At 40.3% G+C, this 16,760-nt stretch overlaps 2 protein-coding genes across 3 annotated transcripts; one reads left to right on the top strand and one right to left on the bottom strand.

Moving 5' to 3' along the window:
• Positions 1–16: 16 nt before the first annotated feature.
• On the bottom strand, positions 17–9,242 carry ppt1 (palmitoyl-protein thioesterase 1 (ceroid-lipofuscinosis, neuronal 1, infantile)). 2 transcript variants are annotated; one of them, XM_026157239.1, is made up of 10 exons: positions 9,186–9,242; positions 7,865–7,987; positions 6,577–6,686; positions 4,368–4,495; positions 4,114–4,184; positions 3,208–3,310; positions 3,027–3,117; positions 1,924–2,022; positions 1,418–1,489; positions 17–470 (listed from the first exon to the last, which is right to left on the bottom strand). In XM_026157239.1, the coding sequence occupies exons 1-10, from the start codon at positions 9,202–9,204 to the stop codon at positions 348–350; spliced, it is 939 nt and encodes a 312-aa protein (XP_026013024.1). In that variant the 5' UTR covers positions 9,205–9,242; the 3' UTR covers positions 17–347. The 2 variants fall into 2 exon arrangements, with proteins under 2 accessions (XP_026013024.1, XP_026013025.1); XM_026157240.1 differs by lacking the exon at positions 9,186–9,242 and adding an exon at positions 8,656–8,718.
• Positions 8,785–14,843, top strand: rragcb (Ras-related GTP binding Cb). The gene is made up of 7 exons (XM_026157238.1): positions 8,785–9,269; positions 11,517–11,720; positions 11,810–12,009; positions 13,044–13,158; positions 13,247–13,389; positions 13,467–13,612; positions 13,761–14,843. Exons 1-7 carry the CDS (start codon positions 9,090–9,092, stop codon positions 13,916–13,918), a joined length of 1,146 nt encoding a protein of 381 aa, XP_026013023.1. The 5' UTR covers positions 8,785–9,089; the 3' UTR covers positions 13,919–14,843.
• Positions 14,844–16,760: the final 1,917 nt, after the last annotated feature.

Here is a 16,760-nt window from a genome sequence, read left to right as displayed (position 1 = left end):
CAAGTATATGGGTGTCTTTATTTTGATGTTTTATTTGTACAGAAGCATTATTTCACAGTTAAAAGATCCAAATGAGGCAAAACGAAAGTGGCTTAAACCCCCCCCCCGTAAAACCTGCCAACAATGATGAATAGTGTTTGACCTCATCAGTAGACTGCACCTGTGACTGCTAAAATTATGATGGCATCACAAGACACAGATTAAAAGCCAACACGCTGGAAATGATCAGTGCAAAAAGAGTAAATGATGCTTTCTGCTAAGCTTGAGCGTCCTGTTAAACTGGCGTTATATTGCTCTTGATTTCAACTGCAGCTACAGCAATCTGAGACTATCAGTATGGAGCTGCTTTAGTGTAAATAAGGCAGCAGGTTGGCTTTGAACCACTCTTCTTTGAACTGGAGGTGGTCGCCTTCGGTGGCCAGAAAAACCAGCTTCCCTGCTTTGTCCATCGCCGCCAGACCCAAACGATCCTACACACACACACACACACGGGGTCTGTTTTACAACCGGCATGTGCAACAAAGTTTGATTAATAAACATTTGCTGATGGAAAACCGAACTAAGATATGTCCTACTACATGCAGAACCATCGTAAGGTGGTTAAGGCAAAAAAAAAAAAAAAAAAAAAAAAAAAAAAAATGAATAGCTTCTGAATTTTTGGAAAGGCGAAATAAAAGCAGAGATCTATACTTATCAAGGTAATCCTAAGTGTTACAAAGGTGGTTCTTTTCCATTGCCATGGTAACTTGTGCTGCAGCTAACCTGCTCCAGGCCTTCCGTGTACTACAAACCAAGTTCACCAAACCCAGTTAGGCTCAGTGCTCACCTCAACTCGATAAGTCAACCCAAGGTCCATAATCTAGCTATAAGTACGTTCATAAAAAACATTTAGCTTTAGTTGTTGTTCTTGAGTTAATTGTAATTTTGCAGCATTTTAGTCACTATCTGTTGAGTTTCTACGAGTCATAAATAAATTGACTTGACAAACAGTCTGATACCAAATAATGAATAAAAACAGGGTTAGTCTGTGCGCAAACTTGCAGTATAAATATGTCCTGTTCTGGATTCTCACATTAATGCCTACAGGACAATAAAAGTGTAAAATTGCAACCAACGAGGGAAAAAAAAAATAAATAAAAAAAATAAAGTTGCTCCTTTAAAAAAAAAAAAAAAAAGAAAAAAAGTCTATATTGTTGTAAATGCACACATATCTTCCGTGTGTCTAATTGGCAGATGCTGCACACCAGCAAACAAATATACTCAAATACAGACTGAGACCACGTTTTGACAAATAAATCTGATTACCACCTTCTTGTGACTGCTTAGCCTTCACATTCACAGGAAACACTGGATAATAAAGTGTGTACTGCTCACACCGTCAGCTCTCTTCCCTCATCAGAGGACCTGCAGTGATTACCTCCTTGTAGAGAACGCTCTCCTGTAGAGTCTCGGTCTCTTTGGCTTGGCCAGTTTTCAGGAAGCCGAACCACTGCGAGAAGAATCGGGACAAGACTGTGACTGGTCTTTAATCAGCACCTTTTTTTTAATAAAAGTATTTTTTGAAACTGACTTGTGCAGAATTTTGCTAAAACTTTGGCCATCAGGGGACAGAATTTTACCAGTGTGTATGCTGGGATGATTTCAGTTAAGTGCTACTGCTCTTTCCTTACAAGGTGTTTCACCAGACCACTGGTATTGTACTTAATGGTAAAATAAAGGTTGCACTGACTCACTGCACCATCTTGTGGTGTAAACTGGTATTACATGAATGTACAGGCTGGCTCCAGTTCATTCAACTTAAACTTACATCTCTTCAACACATTACACAGACACTTTCAATAAGAAGTCGCTGAAGTTTTTTCTTCACATTGTGTTTTTAGTTCTGTTCATTTTTAAAATAACTACGTGCATTATGTTTGGTACCTCAGTATCGACAGGATCCACCACAGAGTCCTGCAGGAACTTGACCATGACGAACTTCTCTAGCTGCTGAAGATTCTTCTTGTAAGTCTCGTTCACCGCCTTTAGTAGAAAACAAAAACATTTTTCAACAAACAGAAAAAGAACTTTGCAGATGTGCACGAAGAGTTAAAAAAAAAAAAAAAAAAAAAATCAGATTCAGGAATTATATAAATACAATTAAATGTCTCCATGTGTCTTGTGTGGCTTTCTCTACCTCAAACAATCCCAGGCTGCTTCTTTAAAATGAATTAGCACCCTGCTCTAATAAAGAACCCTTAAAGAGTTTAAAGGACATAATTAATGTGAACAAATCATTCTCTTCTGCGTCGTAGCTCAGTATGAAGAGAACCAAATTGTGAAATAGCTCTTTGACTGGTTTTTATTAAGCGATTATTCAGAAGTTGATTGATTTATGGATCGGCAGAGATAACCCTGCAGGTCAGTTTGTAGCCACACAGTCTAATCCGATCCTGTCTATTAATGAAAGGTTAAGCTCTCGATCTAAACAGCAGTTTACGTCAGTGGGCAAACTTCAGTTTGATGGCACGACACAGACTTTCTTCTTTCTGGAAATGTTGACCCTGGAGCAGACTGTTAAGCACTAATAGGGTGTAATCTCATTGTCTTTTAATTAATACCTTTCACTGGACTTAAGTATCTTATACAGTAGCAGCAGCCATCTTCCTTCTGTGTTGCCTTCTGTTTTTTCACTTGTTTATAGTTTTAATGGAGAATAAAGAAATCTAAACGTGTATAAAGGTGTGTTGTACACCGAGAACATTGCATGGTTATAACTCATCTTTGAGACGACAATAAATCATTTATTAACGATTAACTAAACTCCTTAGGCACCAAAGTCCACTTCTATAGTTATTCATAGCTGCATCTCTTTGTCTCCGTCAGCAGATGGCAGAGACAGAGTAGATTCAGTCCTCCAGCTGCCGATAAACACCGAAATGCTGAAAAAAAACCCACAATCTCCCTTTTGTTTTCCTAACGCAGTCACTGTTTACACTTCTGCGACCTCGTTGTACTGACTACAGGGCTGTTCTGGCTCTACCGACCCGCTCTTGATTGATGTCGGCCAGGAAGCGGCTGTACTTCTTGTAGAGATCATCGTTCAAAGGGTCATGCCAGTACTGGGCCTGCACCAGGCTGATAACCACAAACACAGAAACGATTCGTCACAAGATGCTTGACATGACTTAACAGGAACAACAGGCTGATGCAAGACGGAAAACTTACTGCTTTTGAAACCAGCCCAAGTAAGCTTCCTTATTCAGAGCTTCACGAATCATGTCACAGATTTTAGAGCTCTCCCCAGGACACCTGGGCAGCCCGTACACACCTGAGGATTCGAAAAACACACGGGGTTAGGTGCCAGCTTGTTTGGAAGCTGTCAGGAATTAGTAGGCAGCATAGAAAACTGTCAGGAAATAACCTGGACCATTCACTCCCATAGCTCCCTGGTCTGGCTCACAGAGCACTTGAGGCTCTTAATAAGTCTCCAGTGGGAGACTGAGCTGTTTACATCTTTACATAGAGGCTTGAATGTGTTTAATCTGAGGAGAGGAGTTCTGTTTTCAAAGATCACCTGTGATGTGTAAATAGAGCAGAACAGAATAACAAGTCTGACGTCAAAGAGAAGGACCTACAGAGTCAGGTTAAACTTTTATGTGCAGCTGATTTAATGACAATAGACTGAGTTTTATTTTACAAGTTAACTACATCATAAAAGAGCTTTTAGTTTTGTTTTCAGTTTAACTTTTTTTGCAACTACTGAGTTCAGCTCTGAAAGCGAGGCCCTTCAGCCTCCTGGTAGATGCACTTATCGAATAAGTTTGAACATAGTAGGTAAGTTCCTTCGTTAGTTGATGTCCGACCTTGACATTTATATTAGGGTCACTGAGATTTAAAGCTGATACACCTGTGGTATCAATTTGAAAATCCTACGTCAACCTGTTCTCTAGTTATCATGTTCACGGCGCCAGCCCGCTTGGCAGGGTGATGGCAAAACCCCAGCCTTTTTTGGCTGAAGGGTAAAAAAAAAAAAAAAAAAAAAAAAAACCCTAAACACTACTTTTACATCAGAATATATCTGGTCAGCTCTGCTCACAGGGAAGTGAGCTAAAGTTATCATTATAGTATCACCTTGGTGCTGACCGCCAACAGAGATCAGGTTTTTCATTGGTGGAGAGGCACAGCGCTGAGCCACAGCCCTCCTGCGAACAGAGGAACCGGGTCAAAGAGTCAGAGCAAGCTTCCTCATTTCAGTCAGGAGACAAAAACTACGAGCGGGAAACATGCCGAGGCCCGAGAGTTGGTTTTTTTTCAAACACACAAAGCTTCCAATTTCTCTTGCATAACAAGTAAGAAAACCAGAGTCCAGAACAGGAGTTACATACAGAAATTGCGCCCCCTGGGAGAAGCCCATCGCATTGTATCCTCCCTTCAACTTGGGGTCCAGAGCCAGCTGATTGCACACCATGGACACCTGCTCATTCACATCTGAGAAAAACCCATTTTCTGTGTCCTGCAGGAGGAAAAACATGAAAAGTTCAAATCACAAGTGACAGATTAAAAGAAGAAAATGAGCAGAGAGATAACGTTACGGCGTCACCATGGATCAAAGCCGTACCCGTGCAGGTTTGGTATAAATATTAACACAGAGGAGTCACACAGTGAAGCTGCAAAGGAGCCATTTTTCTGATGTAACTTATGTCACTACTACTGCAAATACCACAGAATAGGAGCCATCACACATGTGGAAAGCTGCTGTGGGACTGTTATTGAAAGAAAAAAAAAAAGGCGTTCTTTATTAAACATGTCATATTCACTTTTACTGTGTGTTTCTGTGAGAAGACGAGTGGCCATGAGTCATCTTCTGAAGGTAGTGAAGCAATGCTACGTCTTAATAGGATGACAGCGATTTTTTTTAGCTGCGAAATAGCATTACAGGAAGTTTTATCTATGCGTCCAGTCTGTACAACAGCTTCAGCGTCTTAAAAAGGTACAGGAAGTATGTAATCTTTTGAAGTTTTTTAATTTAAAAAAAATAAATAAATAAAATAATAATAATAATAATAATAATAATAATCCATTATCATTCATTTAGAATGAATATCAAAAATACACAGGAGTGGGCGCTTGTTTGTGGAAGCTGCCGTGTTGCCTCACCTTGTAGAGACTGACATATAATACAGAGGGCGAGATGAACATCCGCCAATATTTCACAATTACTTATCGTCACCAGATTAAACATGTAACCCTCCCATTGCTGGACAAATGAGCCAGCTAAACAACAAGAGCTGGTTTTAAGCTAACGTTACGCCAGCTAACGTTAAGCTAGAATGTCCTTAAAAAATTTAATTGTTTTTTTAAAGTTATCGCATTTTCCCTCTGATAAAAAAAAACTTGACATTGTCACATCATACGAGTGTCTGACACAATAAAAACATTAGATACATTTCAAAGAGTTTAACTAATGCCAGCTAATGGCAGCAAATGCCAGGTAACAGCACTTAACAAAGGCTAACAGCAGCTAATAGCAGCAAAAACAGCAGCACTTACTGACAGAAAAGTTCAGCATATCCTCAACAACTCATCTCGGTATCGCTGTCAGTGGACAGAAGTGGGCTTCACTGACTCGTTTCGGACTCCTTTTACTAATTTTTACAGAATCATCCAATAGTAAATCGTAAATACATATGGACATCCAGTATATTTCTAAGGTAAAGTAAAGACTAACAGCCTGCAGTCACTGTGAATCATGCACTTTAATAGGGAAGGTTAAGAAAGCTGAATTCTACAGTCTGCAATCTATTAAATCTAGTGGTGAGATTTCACACACTCTACCTTTAATGCCATTTAAATTTTTACTTTCATACTATTAATATTCCACTAATTACAGAGATGAGGGGAAAATTTTGCTTTTTAAAAATTGCACTTTTCAAAAAAAGTGTGAGTCTTCATAACTTCTTAAGTACAGAGCAGAAAAACAGAAAACACATTCAAGCTCTGTTAAAATCTCTCTACCACTGCCACAATCTAAAGCTAAGTTATTGTTTGTTGTTTTTTTTCAATCAAAAAGAAATATTCTTTAATGAGCTCTGAGCATTAATATAATGAGAAATATCATTTTTTCAGGCACAAAGCTGCAAAATTTAATGTTTATGATGTAGAATTAAAAAAGCAACGATCGGTATTTCGTCTGTTTCCTGATGATTCACAGGAGAAAACTTCATGGGGTGTTTTTGGGTTGCATGCTCATATTAAATTAAAGCTTCCAACAATGAAATCAGATATTTCATTGTTTCTCTTCGTGACTCTGTAATACGGTCATCTCTGTCCAGAAACCTTCTGTTTATGAGGGGCAGCCAATCAGAAGAAAGTTGTCCTTATATAGGGAGGAGCTAAACTATCTTATTTCAAAGAGATGCATCGAGGTAAAAATAAGGATTATTTTGAACAGCGCAAACGTAGAGCCCAAAAATACAAATTCATACCTGAAAATTCCTTGAACTGTTCTAACATTACCATGTGACTAATGCAAAGACCATTTTATTCACAGAAAATATTTTCACTTTCATAAATGTCTTTACAGCGTGAGGTTACCTCCACTATGTTTTTCCCAATCATCACTGAGAACACGTAAACTCCTGGGATCTCCTGCTCAATCATTTTCTTTATATAGCCCATGCTCAAAGGGTTGCAACACGAGTCACCTGATGAAGAAAATACAAATAAACACAAGCCTTATCGTCCAACTTTATTGAAGGGAATCAGGCATATCCACAGTATTTTTATGGCTTATTTTAAATACATATAAATCAGGTAGAGGCTCAGTGCAGAGCACAGTCCTCTTTGGTTTAAGCTCTAAAATCTTCTGCACTCTGAGTTAGAGGTAGTGTCTTTTTTTGCCTGAGGAAGAAGAGAAAGTGTTTTTCTTTTCACTTCCTCAGGTGGGATTTCTCCATCTAGTATAGGATTTAATGAGCAGCCTATCAGTTTTAAGCACAATCCTCATCTCTCACATTACAGCTCAGGTTTTTATCTCACTGCAGTGTTGCTGTAAACATGTGGCTTTCACTTTCGTCAGCAGGAAGTGACGTGAATCGATGAATCACATGTTACCAAGGTAAGTTATTCAAATGTGTACTGAACAGTGGGGACAAAGGCATCACAGTTAACTTTTTTTGTACTATTCTAGATTATTTTGTGTAAAACACAACACAATCCCAATAACTACACATCTGTGGATGCATCTTTTAAAACAAACAAACAAACAAACAAACCAAAAAACAGGATTAATTACCACACATGAGATTTTAAAGATCCTTTTCATGGCAGGTTTACATAAAAACATGCAAATTATTCAGTTCTATTTACATATTGTGGAAAAATGACCTGAAGATTAAATGTGCATCTCAGTTTAAACATAATAGAGAAACTATGTACAGTTGGGTGAGTTTTTTCAATCTTAAAGCTTCTTAAGCCAAAATAAAAGAGGAACACCGGATGTTTCATGGTTTCATAAATCAATCTGGTTGTGATTTTGTCCACAATAAAATTAATTTTCGTTCATAGTTTTGATTAAACAACTTGCAGTACTTGAATTGAAAAACTGAATTAGAAAACAAATGACACAATTGCATGGGCCTCTACATATCAGACCTTTAACAGTCAGCAACCCCTTATATATGTCTCTGGAACTTAAAACACTCTGCATCAGCTCATAAGCTGGTGTACTGTGTTTTTATGGTTATTATGAATACTGGTTTGTAGTGTGGTTTCAGAAAGGTGGCTTATGCTTAATTTTTTTTTTCTGTGAAGACTATAAAGGTGCCATTTTTAAGATTTTTTCCAATATATCCCTACAGTAACGGAGAACAGAGTCACTTACCCATCCCATGCCAGAGCACTAGTGGTACAGTCCCATTGTCGGAGTCATGAATTGGGCTGGAGGTAACAAGCAGCACTGGCGCAGCCAGGAGAAAACACAAAAGGACAGCTGCCATTCTGAGTCCTGACACATGGAAACAAAATGAACTAGTTTTTCCTATTTTATCAACATCCAAGAAATAACAGACCCCTGGAATCTCTCGGCAATATGAATTTATTAATGCTATCTCTATATAAGCAATATTTGCTGTTATTCAGTTAAATGCTGTATGCTTTTATTTATTACAAATCCCCTTTGTCATTTAACCTTTTTTCTAAACCCCTGTATGTCATGGTTGCTAATTGCACTGGTCCATGTTTGTCAAAAGATATCTGCTGTATGTTTGTATACAGTCAGTGGTCCTTGCATGTGAATGAATATCAAATAAATGGGAAAGTACAATAAAATGTTCGACAGGAAATCATCCCTGTGCTTCCTAGTATCCCCAGAGCTTCCAGTTTATTAGAGCTGGTCATCCCGGGTATATTTATATCTGTATTAGAAACTCAGCTCACTATAAGTGCGTCTATGAATTATCCTCATGTCACTTCGAACAAGCTAACTACAAACGAAAGAGCACATGATTTACATCAAACGCATACTTATTACGTACATTTTGGAATATGCAGTAGCGCATTGGTGCTGTACCAAAGGTTTAAATCTACGCAACGTATTCTTTAAAATATGTATGTAAATATAGTTAGATTAAATTAAATAAAAGATGTCCAAAATTCCCCCAAAACACTACTCACCGCTTCCGTATCCTTACTGTTTGTCTGTTGGACTGCTTGTCACATGATAATGTTTGGAGCGTGTAACCAATCACGTGAAAGGGGAGGGGTTAAAAGCTAAAGGGGGCGGAATCTCCAAGTTACGTTAAAGTTAGCCTTTTTTTTTGTCATTTCTTATCCATTTAGTTTGATTTAACCAACTTTACGCCTGTATTAGGATTGCTGAAGATTATGTCCACTTGTGTAGCAAGCTTCACATGGATACTCTAACATCTGGCCTCTTATTTTGAGACCTAAATACCGCACTCCAGCTACCTGCTAACGCTTAGCTTGCCATGCTAGCTCGTTGTGAAATTCCTGGACAACAGCATTCCTGCTCGGATTATTCAGCGAGTTTTCTGGAGGCTTGAGGCGGAATTGAAGAAGAACGAGCAAGTGAGATAATAAAGGACAGGATGAATATTCAGTACGAGGATACGACATTACCGGGGAGCTACGGCGTCGTGGGGTCGTTCCCCAAAAGTTTTGGTTATGGAGTGGAAGTGTCAGACCTTGAGGAGAGCCCGACATCAGCTGATAAACCCAGGATCCTGCTGATGGGGCTGCGGCGCAGCGGCAAGTCCTCTATACAGAAGGTATGGTCATTTATCTGTCCCCGAACACCATCCAGATCACCACAGGACAAGAAAATTCTGAGTTCATAGTAAACAAAAAGCGAACAAAGGAAACAGTTTGGTTACATGTACACCTAAAGGAGATATCACCGTGGGTCAACACACCTGAATGAAATGATTAGTTCATTACCAGGCTTCTGGAGAGCTTCAAGACATGTTGAGGAGGTAATTTAGCCATTTAAATCAGCTGTGCTGGATCAAGGACACATCTAAAACCTGCAGGATACCGGCCCTCGAGGCCCGGAGTTCGACACCTGTGATTTAAAAGATGGAGAATGAGACCTGCAATGCTGTATGATTTAGAGTGGCAGGCATGTGCAGAGGAGGGCTGGAAAAGGGTGTTGAAGGTGGAGCTGCCAGGCAGGAGGAAAGCTTCATGGATGTAGTGGAGGAGGACGCGTTGGTGTGACAGACGAGAAGGTTAGGGATAGGCTGAGATGGAGGCCGATGATCCACGGTGGCGACCCCAAAGTTAGCTTTGAGAGGTGGATAAACCTTTAGATCCAGGGTAGTGGTGAGAAATGACTTTTAATAAGTCACATGAAAATTTTGATTGTCAGCTTCATTTGTTATGGATTTAGTCAACTCAATTCAACAAGACATATGCAGAAGTTTAATGTTTTAAGTATTTCAGCTTCTTTCTGATCTCTAGGCAGTGTAAAGCTGCAACAAAAAAGGGAGCCTTTAACTCATGAAACTAAAGAGCATAATCAGCTGAGCCTTGTTGCCTTTGATCAAGAACAACACAGCCTGCTCTGGATCAGTCTAACAGAATCCATTATGTAATGGATTTGTATTATTATAGCGCTTTTCCAGTATTAGTGACCACTCAAAGTGCTTTAGACTACAAGTCACATTTTAACCATAGATACATATATCTGTTATAAGTCCAAACAGGCAAACTCGACACAGAAAGGCCCGAGCTGGGGTTCCAACCAACAACTTTATTGCTGTGAGGGGTCAGTGCTGACCACTCATAATAAGGATGTTGATAACTGATAATTCAGGATGTTGGAATGCTGTTCCACGTCATTCTTCCCACTTTAACCTTTCTCTGAACTCCATCTTCCTCCAGTTTCACAGTCATTAAAAGTTTCAGTCTTTGTTGTTGCTGCATTTCCGTTTATTTGTGAAAGATTTCATCACAGGCCTCAAAAATCAGCATAGCATGTGACTTTGTGGTGACTTGGAGTTTTTCACCCAGGATTTAGCGGACGACATGTTAGAAAAGTTTGTGACTTCTGAGAACTAAAGCCAGTCGAAATGTGGGAGTTTGTTTCAATATGACATATATATATATATTTACAGCGAATAAAACAAGTATTGAACACATCATCAATTTTCTAAATATATAGATATTTCTAAATGCCATTATGTCAGTAACAACCCATCCAATTCAGACATGTAAAGACATGAAACCATAGATGTTCATCAATTATGTGTAATAATGAGAAATGACCCCAGAAAAGATTATTGAACACGCTTACTGAAAATGATTTAGTGTTTCGTACAAAAGCCTTTATCTGTGACAGTTTAGGCGCCTCCTGTGTGGAGAAACCAGTCACATGAATGAGCCAGAATCACGCCTGAGCAAACAGTCTTCAAATCCCGTGGGCCCCTTCTATGACCTCTGACCTTTAGTTTTTTCCATAGATTTTCACTTGGATTCAGGTCAGGTGTTAGGCTGGGCCATTCTAGCAGCTTTATTTTCTTTCTCTGAAACCACCTGAGAGTTTCCTTGCTGTGTGTTTGGGATCATCGCCTTGCTGAAACATCCACCCTTGTTTCTTTTTTATCAAGAATGTCTCAGTACATTTTTCCAACTTTGATTATATGAAGCATGCCAGAACACCATGGTGTTTCCACCACCAAACTTTACTGTTGATATGGTGTATTTGGGGTGATATGCAGTGGCGTTTGACAAACATGGTGTGTATTATGGCATCCAGAGAGTTCAGTTTGCCTCTCATCTGAGCGGACTATATTCTCCCAGTATTTCATAGGCTTGTCTAAACGTTGTTCAGCAAACTTCAAACGCGCTTCAGCATGCTTTTTCTTCAGCTGTGTGGTGAGTGTGCGTACAGTTCATGGTGGTTGAGTGCATTACTTGTCGTTTCCCAAAAAGTTGAATCTGTTCATCTGAATGTAGCAAATTGGTGATGTTTAAATTTCTGAGAGTAACTGTAATCTTTGTGCATCACTACTCAGGTTGTTTTCCACAAGATGTCACCCAACGAGACTTTATTCCTCGAAAGCACCAACAAAATCTACAAAGATGACATCTCCGGCAGTTCCTTTGTCAACTTCCAGATCTGGGACTTCCCCGGCCAGGTGGATTTCTTCGACCCCACATTTGACAGTGAGATGATCTTCAAGGGAGCTGGTGCTTTGATCTTTGTCATCGACGCTCAGGTACGGTGACTTAAGTGTGACTTGGTGCTTTGGGTGGTGAATTAAATCATGTGTTAACTAAATCAGCACATCCTGTCTTCTGTTACCAGGATGACTACATGGAGGCTCTCAGCCGGTTACATCTAACTGTATCCAGAGCCTACAAAGTGAATCCAGACATCAACTTTGAGGTGTTCATCCACAAAGTAGACGGTCTGTCAGACGACCACAAAATCGAAACGCAGAGAGATATTCACCAGAGGGCCAACGATGACCTGACAGATGCCAGCCTGGAGAAGGTTCACCTCAGGTGAGAGTCTGACGTGTCTACACAGGTGAAATACTACAGAGCTTCTTGTCATGGTTAAGGTGTAGTTTAGCATTCATACTAGTAAGTCAGACAGCTAAGACTGATCCCATTCAGTGATAGACTGTCCAGTTAGTCCCCTAACACAGTCATTCCTAAAGTGTGGGTCCCCCTGGTGGATTGTAAAAGGTACTGCAGGTGGGCTGAAGTAATAACAGAAATTCAGTTTTAAAGTGCTCACATGTATGAACAGTTACATGTTTATATAAATGTGTTTATTTATATAAAAAAATGGATTAAAAGTGGTAACAGGAGGTGGTTAGTTTGTAATATTATTCACTACTCTGATCTAAATTTACTGCTTTTGTATTTTATTAAAGTTTGTGTCCCAGTGACAGGTCGGTCACACATTGGCTGTAACACTTTACATATGACTGGGTAGCATTAGCTGTTTATGGCCAAAAGCTGGTGATCATGTTTCTGTTTTCTGTTTGTTGTTGTTGTTGTTGTTGTTGTTGTTGTTGTTGTTGTTGTTTAAATAAAATTTTCAACTAAATGAATCACTTTCTGTTGTATTTTCAATAGAGTGAACATTTAAGATTGGACAAGTACAAATACAGATACAGTATTTGAGATTTCTCAAGTTATTAGTCAGAGCCATCGTGCAAATATTCAACTATTTTAGGGGTAGGTATTCAGTTTTCAATTTTGGGATTCTCTGTTGTTGAAAGTACAGCACAGCCAATCTTTTAACTGTGAGGTCTACCAAACCTGACCCTCATCTCAAACCTGACCCTAGTCCTTTCTTTCTAAATAGTTCTTTTGTAACCTGATTGCCCAGTCCTGGGAGAACATTTTAAAAAGAACAGATGTTATATATTCTGATGCTTAGAGTTAGAGTTACAGTCATCTGTGGTGATAATTAGGCCTCAAAGGTTTTAAGACACCCTTGGAAAGCAGACGTGCTCAGAAGCTAAAATTAAAGCTTCTATCTCAGTTTTGGTAACTGTCTCGTCGTCTTTATTTTGTGTCCTCAGCTTCTACCTGACCAGCATCTACGACCACTCCATATTCGAGGCCTTCAGTAAAGTCGTCCAGAAGCTTATTCCTCAGTTGCCAACACTGGAGAACCTTTTGAACATTTTCATATCTGTATGTTTCATTTATGTTATTTGAACCACAATAAGAAGCCTCATTGTATTTTCTTTTTCGTATAATAAACATCCCTCCTGCTTTGCAGCACTCCGGGATTGAAAAGGCCTTCCTATTCGATGTCAGTAGCAAGATTTACATAGCCACAGACAGCGCCCCCGTGGACATGCAGTCCTACGAACTCTGCTGCGACATGATCGACGTGGTCCTCGACATCTCCAGCATTTACGGGTGAGAAAAGCTATCAGATTTGTTTTGAGCTTTGGCGAAGAGCAGCGTTTAGAGGTGCTTTTGTCTTTGCCTGCCAGGCTGGAGGACGGCAGCGGCTCTGCCTATGATGAAGAGTCTTTGGCGATCATCAAGCTCAATAACACCACAGTGCTTTATTTGAAAGAGGTCACGAAGTTCCTCGCGCTCGTCTGCATCCTCAGAGAGGAGAGCTTTGAGAGGAAAGGTGTGTGCTTTTATTTTTTGTAATTGCTAGTGTTGGCTTTATCAGGAAAATCTTCCTACGTAAATGTGTAAAAACCTGAAGAAATTCACATAATAAACACACAAACACTATACACAATTGTAAACATGCTCACTAATTTTCTTTGCAGGTTTGATAGAGTACAATTTTCACTGTTTCCGAAAAGCCATTCACGAAGTGTTTGAAGTCGGCAGTTCGAACGACGGTGCCGCCTGGAGACCAGCGAGCTCGTCCAGCAACAGCCAACCAAGCCTTAAATATGCTTCTCTGAATGGAAGTGATGTTTAGAGGGGCCGTAACTCTGCGGTTTACATGAAGTCCAGTGAGGCTGATGAACGATGACTCTTACGTTTCACAGAGTCTTATCTATACGTGGTTCCTCCATCAAACGCGAGAGTTTTTCTGTTGTACCAGCAAGATTGTGAAAAAACTACTCGGCTGAATGTCACGAAATTTGGTGGAGAGGCCGAACGAGGGCAAAGGATGTAGAGGATTTACTTTGAATCTGAATAATTTTCTGGAAAACTGTGAGAGAACGCATTGGCCATGATTGAGAATGCGCTCTGCCCAGTGCGGGAAATACTGTCGCGTACGAATCGTATTTTTTCTCTGCCATCCTGCAGAAATGTTCAAATTTTCAGTCAACTGTGTTTACCTTCTCGGCCAGTACTCTGGAACGTAGAAACACTTGTGGCCCAGTTTAAGTAGAAATGCTCTAAAGCCATCTGAATGTGTATTTCCTCCACATCCCGCAGGAGCACACACTCCTTCCTTGTTCCTCCTCGCTTTGCTGTGAAATCTTGAATTCTTTAAGTAATCCTTAAGTTTAGGGGGGGGGGGAATACTCCTGTGCCTGTGGAGCACCATGTTCATTCTTCTGTGTGTTTCCTTGATAATGACATGTAATGGATCTCCTCCAATCAAAACTGTGCCAGTTACACCATCGCAGCCTTGGGTGATTAACAGAGAGGGTGATGGTGTTTTGGTCTTAATGGAGTCTGGGACTAACTTACGATGGTTTCACTCGGACAGCCTGCCAAACCTTTGGACTTTTGTAGCTTGATGAGTGTGTAGGCCAAACTGTTTGTAGCAGATGTTGAGGTTTTCTGTGTGAGCGCTGAGTGGGACCTGAATGATGTTTCAGAAGCCATGCAGATGTGTTTTCATTACTGTACATAAATCTTTAATAAAATATGTTTTCATACTTTGCTCAGTCACTGTTATCTTTGTGTAAGAGATGCCACTTCACACAAGACATTTAATTATAATGGGGAAACTTAAGCTTTATTATTATAATGTAAACAGACTCATAAGCTACTGGGCTGCACTTGTGTTTAATCCTCTACTAGCAGCTGCTTCCTTTAATGTCGCCACCACAGATCATCTCACTCTATCCCTACATCCTATTGCATGACCTCCTTCACTGTGTATCTCCTATACCTCCTCATCATGCATGTCCAAATCATCTCAGCCATGCCTCTCTGACATGCTACTCTGAGCACTCTCCACACTCCTCAGCCTAAGCTGCAGTTTTCCACCTCCTGTGTGCTAACATGCCTCACTGAGTGAGCCTTCCACTTAACTCTTGCTGTCTCCACCCAGCCTGCACTTTCTTCTTCACCGCTCTTGCTTTGGATGGTTGACTCCAGGTGTTTAAACTCCCCTACCTTCACTATCTCTGCTCTTCATAGCTTCACTTTTCCACCTGTCTACTGACTTCTCTACAGAGCATACCTCCACCTCTCCAGGCTCTCTTTCACCTACTTTCTTCTCTCACGACCGATCGAAATGTTATCTCTAAACATCATAATGCGCAGAGTCTCCTGCCTGACCTCATCTGTCAGCCTGTCGGCCTCCACTGCAGACAAGAAGGGACTCTGACCCGATCTGCATGAACCTGTCTGTCTGTCGGTCCTTTTGCATATCCTGCACAACCCTCACATACTTCTCTGCCACTCCTAATTTCCTCTCTTGGCACGCTGTCACGTGCCTTCCCTAGATCGACAAAGACTCGGGCAGCTCTTTCTGACTTTCGTTATACTTTTCCATCAACTCTCTCAAAGCAAACATCACATCTGTATTGCTCTTTTTTACCACAAACAATTCATCGTCACACTATAACATGACGTCCTATTCTTATGATGGCACATGTGGATGAAGGAGCTGGACTACAGGTACCATGTTGTGATACCAGTAGCAGCAGAAATAGGAAAAAAATCAAGCAGGAGCGGCAAGGAGAGAGCAATGGTCTGTGGACACCACCTGCAAAATCTACTTGGGGGCTTGTCTTGTTGCCTCTCTGGTTTACCAAAGCAGGTGGTGGGGGAAAAAAACACACGAATTTAATTTATTTCTCATGTGTTTTTAATTTAAATGGCAGTATTACGCTTCCAGAGACTTGAAGTTAAGAAATATTAGGTGAAGACAGGTTTACAGGTATATTTTCCAGGCTTTTAACTTAATTTATTTTAAATTTAATGTCACTTCTCCTGAAATGCTGTAACTATGAAGCCTGAACAGCAGATGGCATCATATTTGCATCTAAGAGTTTCATCCTAATTTAGCTCGGTCAGTTCAAATTAAATGAATGATAAAAAGCCAAAATGTCTGAGGCACAGAAATCTATCAACAGGTCCAGTAAATAAGTAAAAGCTTTCATCATACCATGCTGTGTACATCCTGATGTAATGGGTAATGGCAGGATGGAGCCACAGCTGAACCCTCTAATCGTCCCCAGACCTCCTGCTCACCACTGTGGAAAGTGAAGGTCAATGAGAGGGAAAATGATATCATGCTGTCCAGGATTTTCCTCTGTCTTTTATTCCAGGACCCTGCAGTTTGCTTCTAACCACAAATTAAAAAAAATGCATCAAACCGAGAAAACTCAGAAGAAACCGAATACTGTAAGGTGAAAGATAGCGCAGAGAGAAAGTGTGTGTGTGTGTGTGTGTGTGTGTGTGTGTGTGTGTGTGTGTGCAGGCTTTAAAGCTGATCTCAGCTCCTCATTTGTGTTTGATGGATGAAAAGTGTGCAGAGAGAGGACAGCTGTGGGGGTGATGCTCAGCTTGTCGGTAAGAGAAAATCACTTCCAGAGTTGAGATTAAGCCCCAACTCTGACTTTTACTGTGGT

This window comes from Astatotilapia calliptera, chromosome 22, assembly GCF_900246225.1.
Source record: "Astatotilapia calliptera chromosome 22, fAstCal1.2, whole genome shotgun sequence".
Taxonomy (NCBI): domain Eukaryota; kingdom Metazoa; phylum Chordata; class Actinopteri; order Cichliformes; family Cichlidae; genus Astatotilapia; species Astatotilapia calliptera.
The sequence above is the reverse complement of the archived record's forward strand: the minus strand, read 5'-3'. Positions and strand labels throughout refer to the sequence as shown.

Bases quoted from the DNA above. Each gene is read 5' to 3' on its own strand.
- ppt1 (XM_026157239.1), bottom strand. The intron at 1,490-1,923 runs GTACCAAACATA...TTCTTCTCGCAG, and splicing joins TGGATCCTGTCGATACTGAG to TGGTTCGGCTTCCTGAAAAC. The intron at 471-1,417 runs GTAATCACTGCA...GTGTGTGTGTAG, and splicing joins AGAGCGTTCTCTACAAGGAG to GATCGTTTGGGTCTGGCGGC.
- rragcb (XM_026157238.1), top strand. From the start codon at position 9,090: ATGAATATTCAGTACGAGGATACGACATTACCGGGGAGCTACGGCGTC. The intron at 13,159-13,246 runs GTATGTTTCATT...CCTGCTTTGCAG, and splicing joins TTTTGAACATTTTCATATCT to CACTCCGGGATTGAAAAGGC. The intron at 13,390-13,466 runs GTGAGAAAAGCT...TTTGCCTGCCAG, and splicing joins GACATCTCCAGCATTTACGG to GCTGGAGGACGGCAGCGGCT.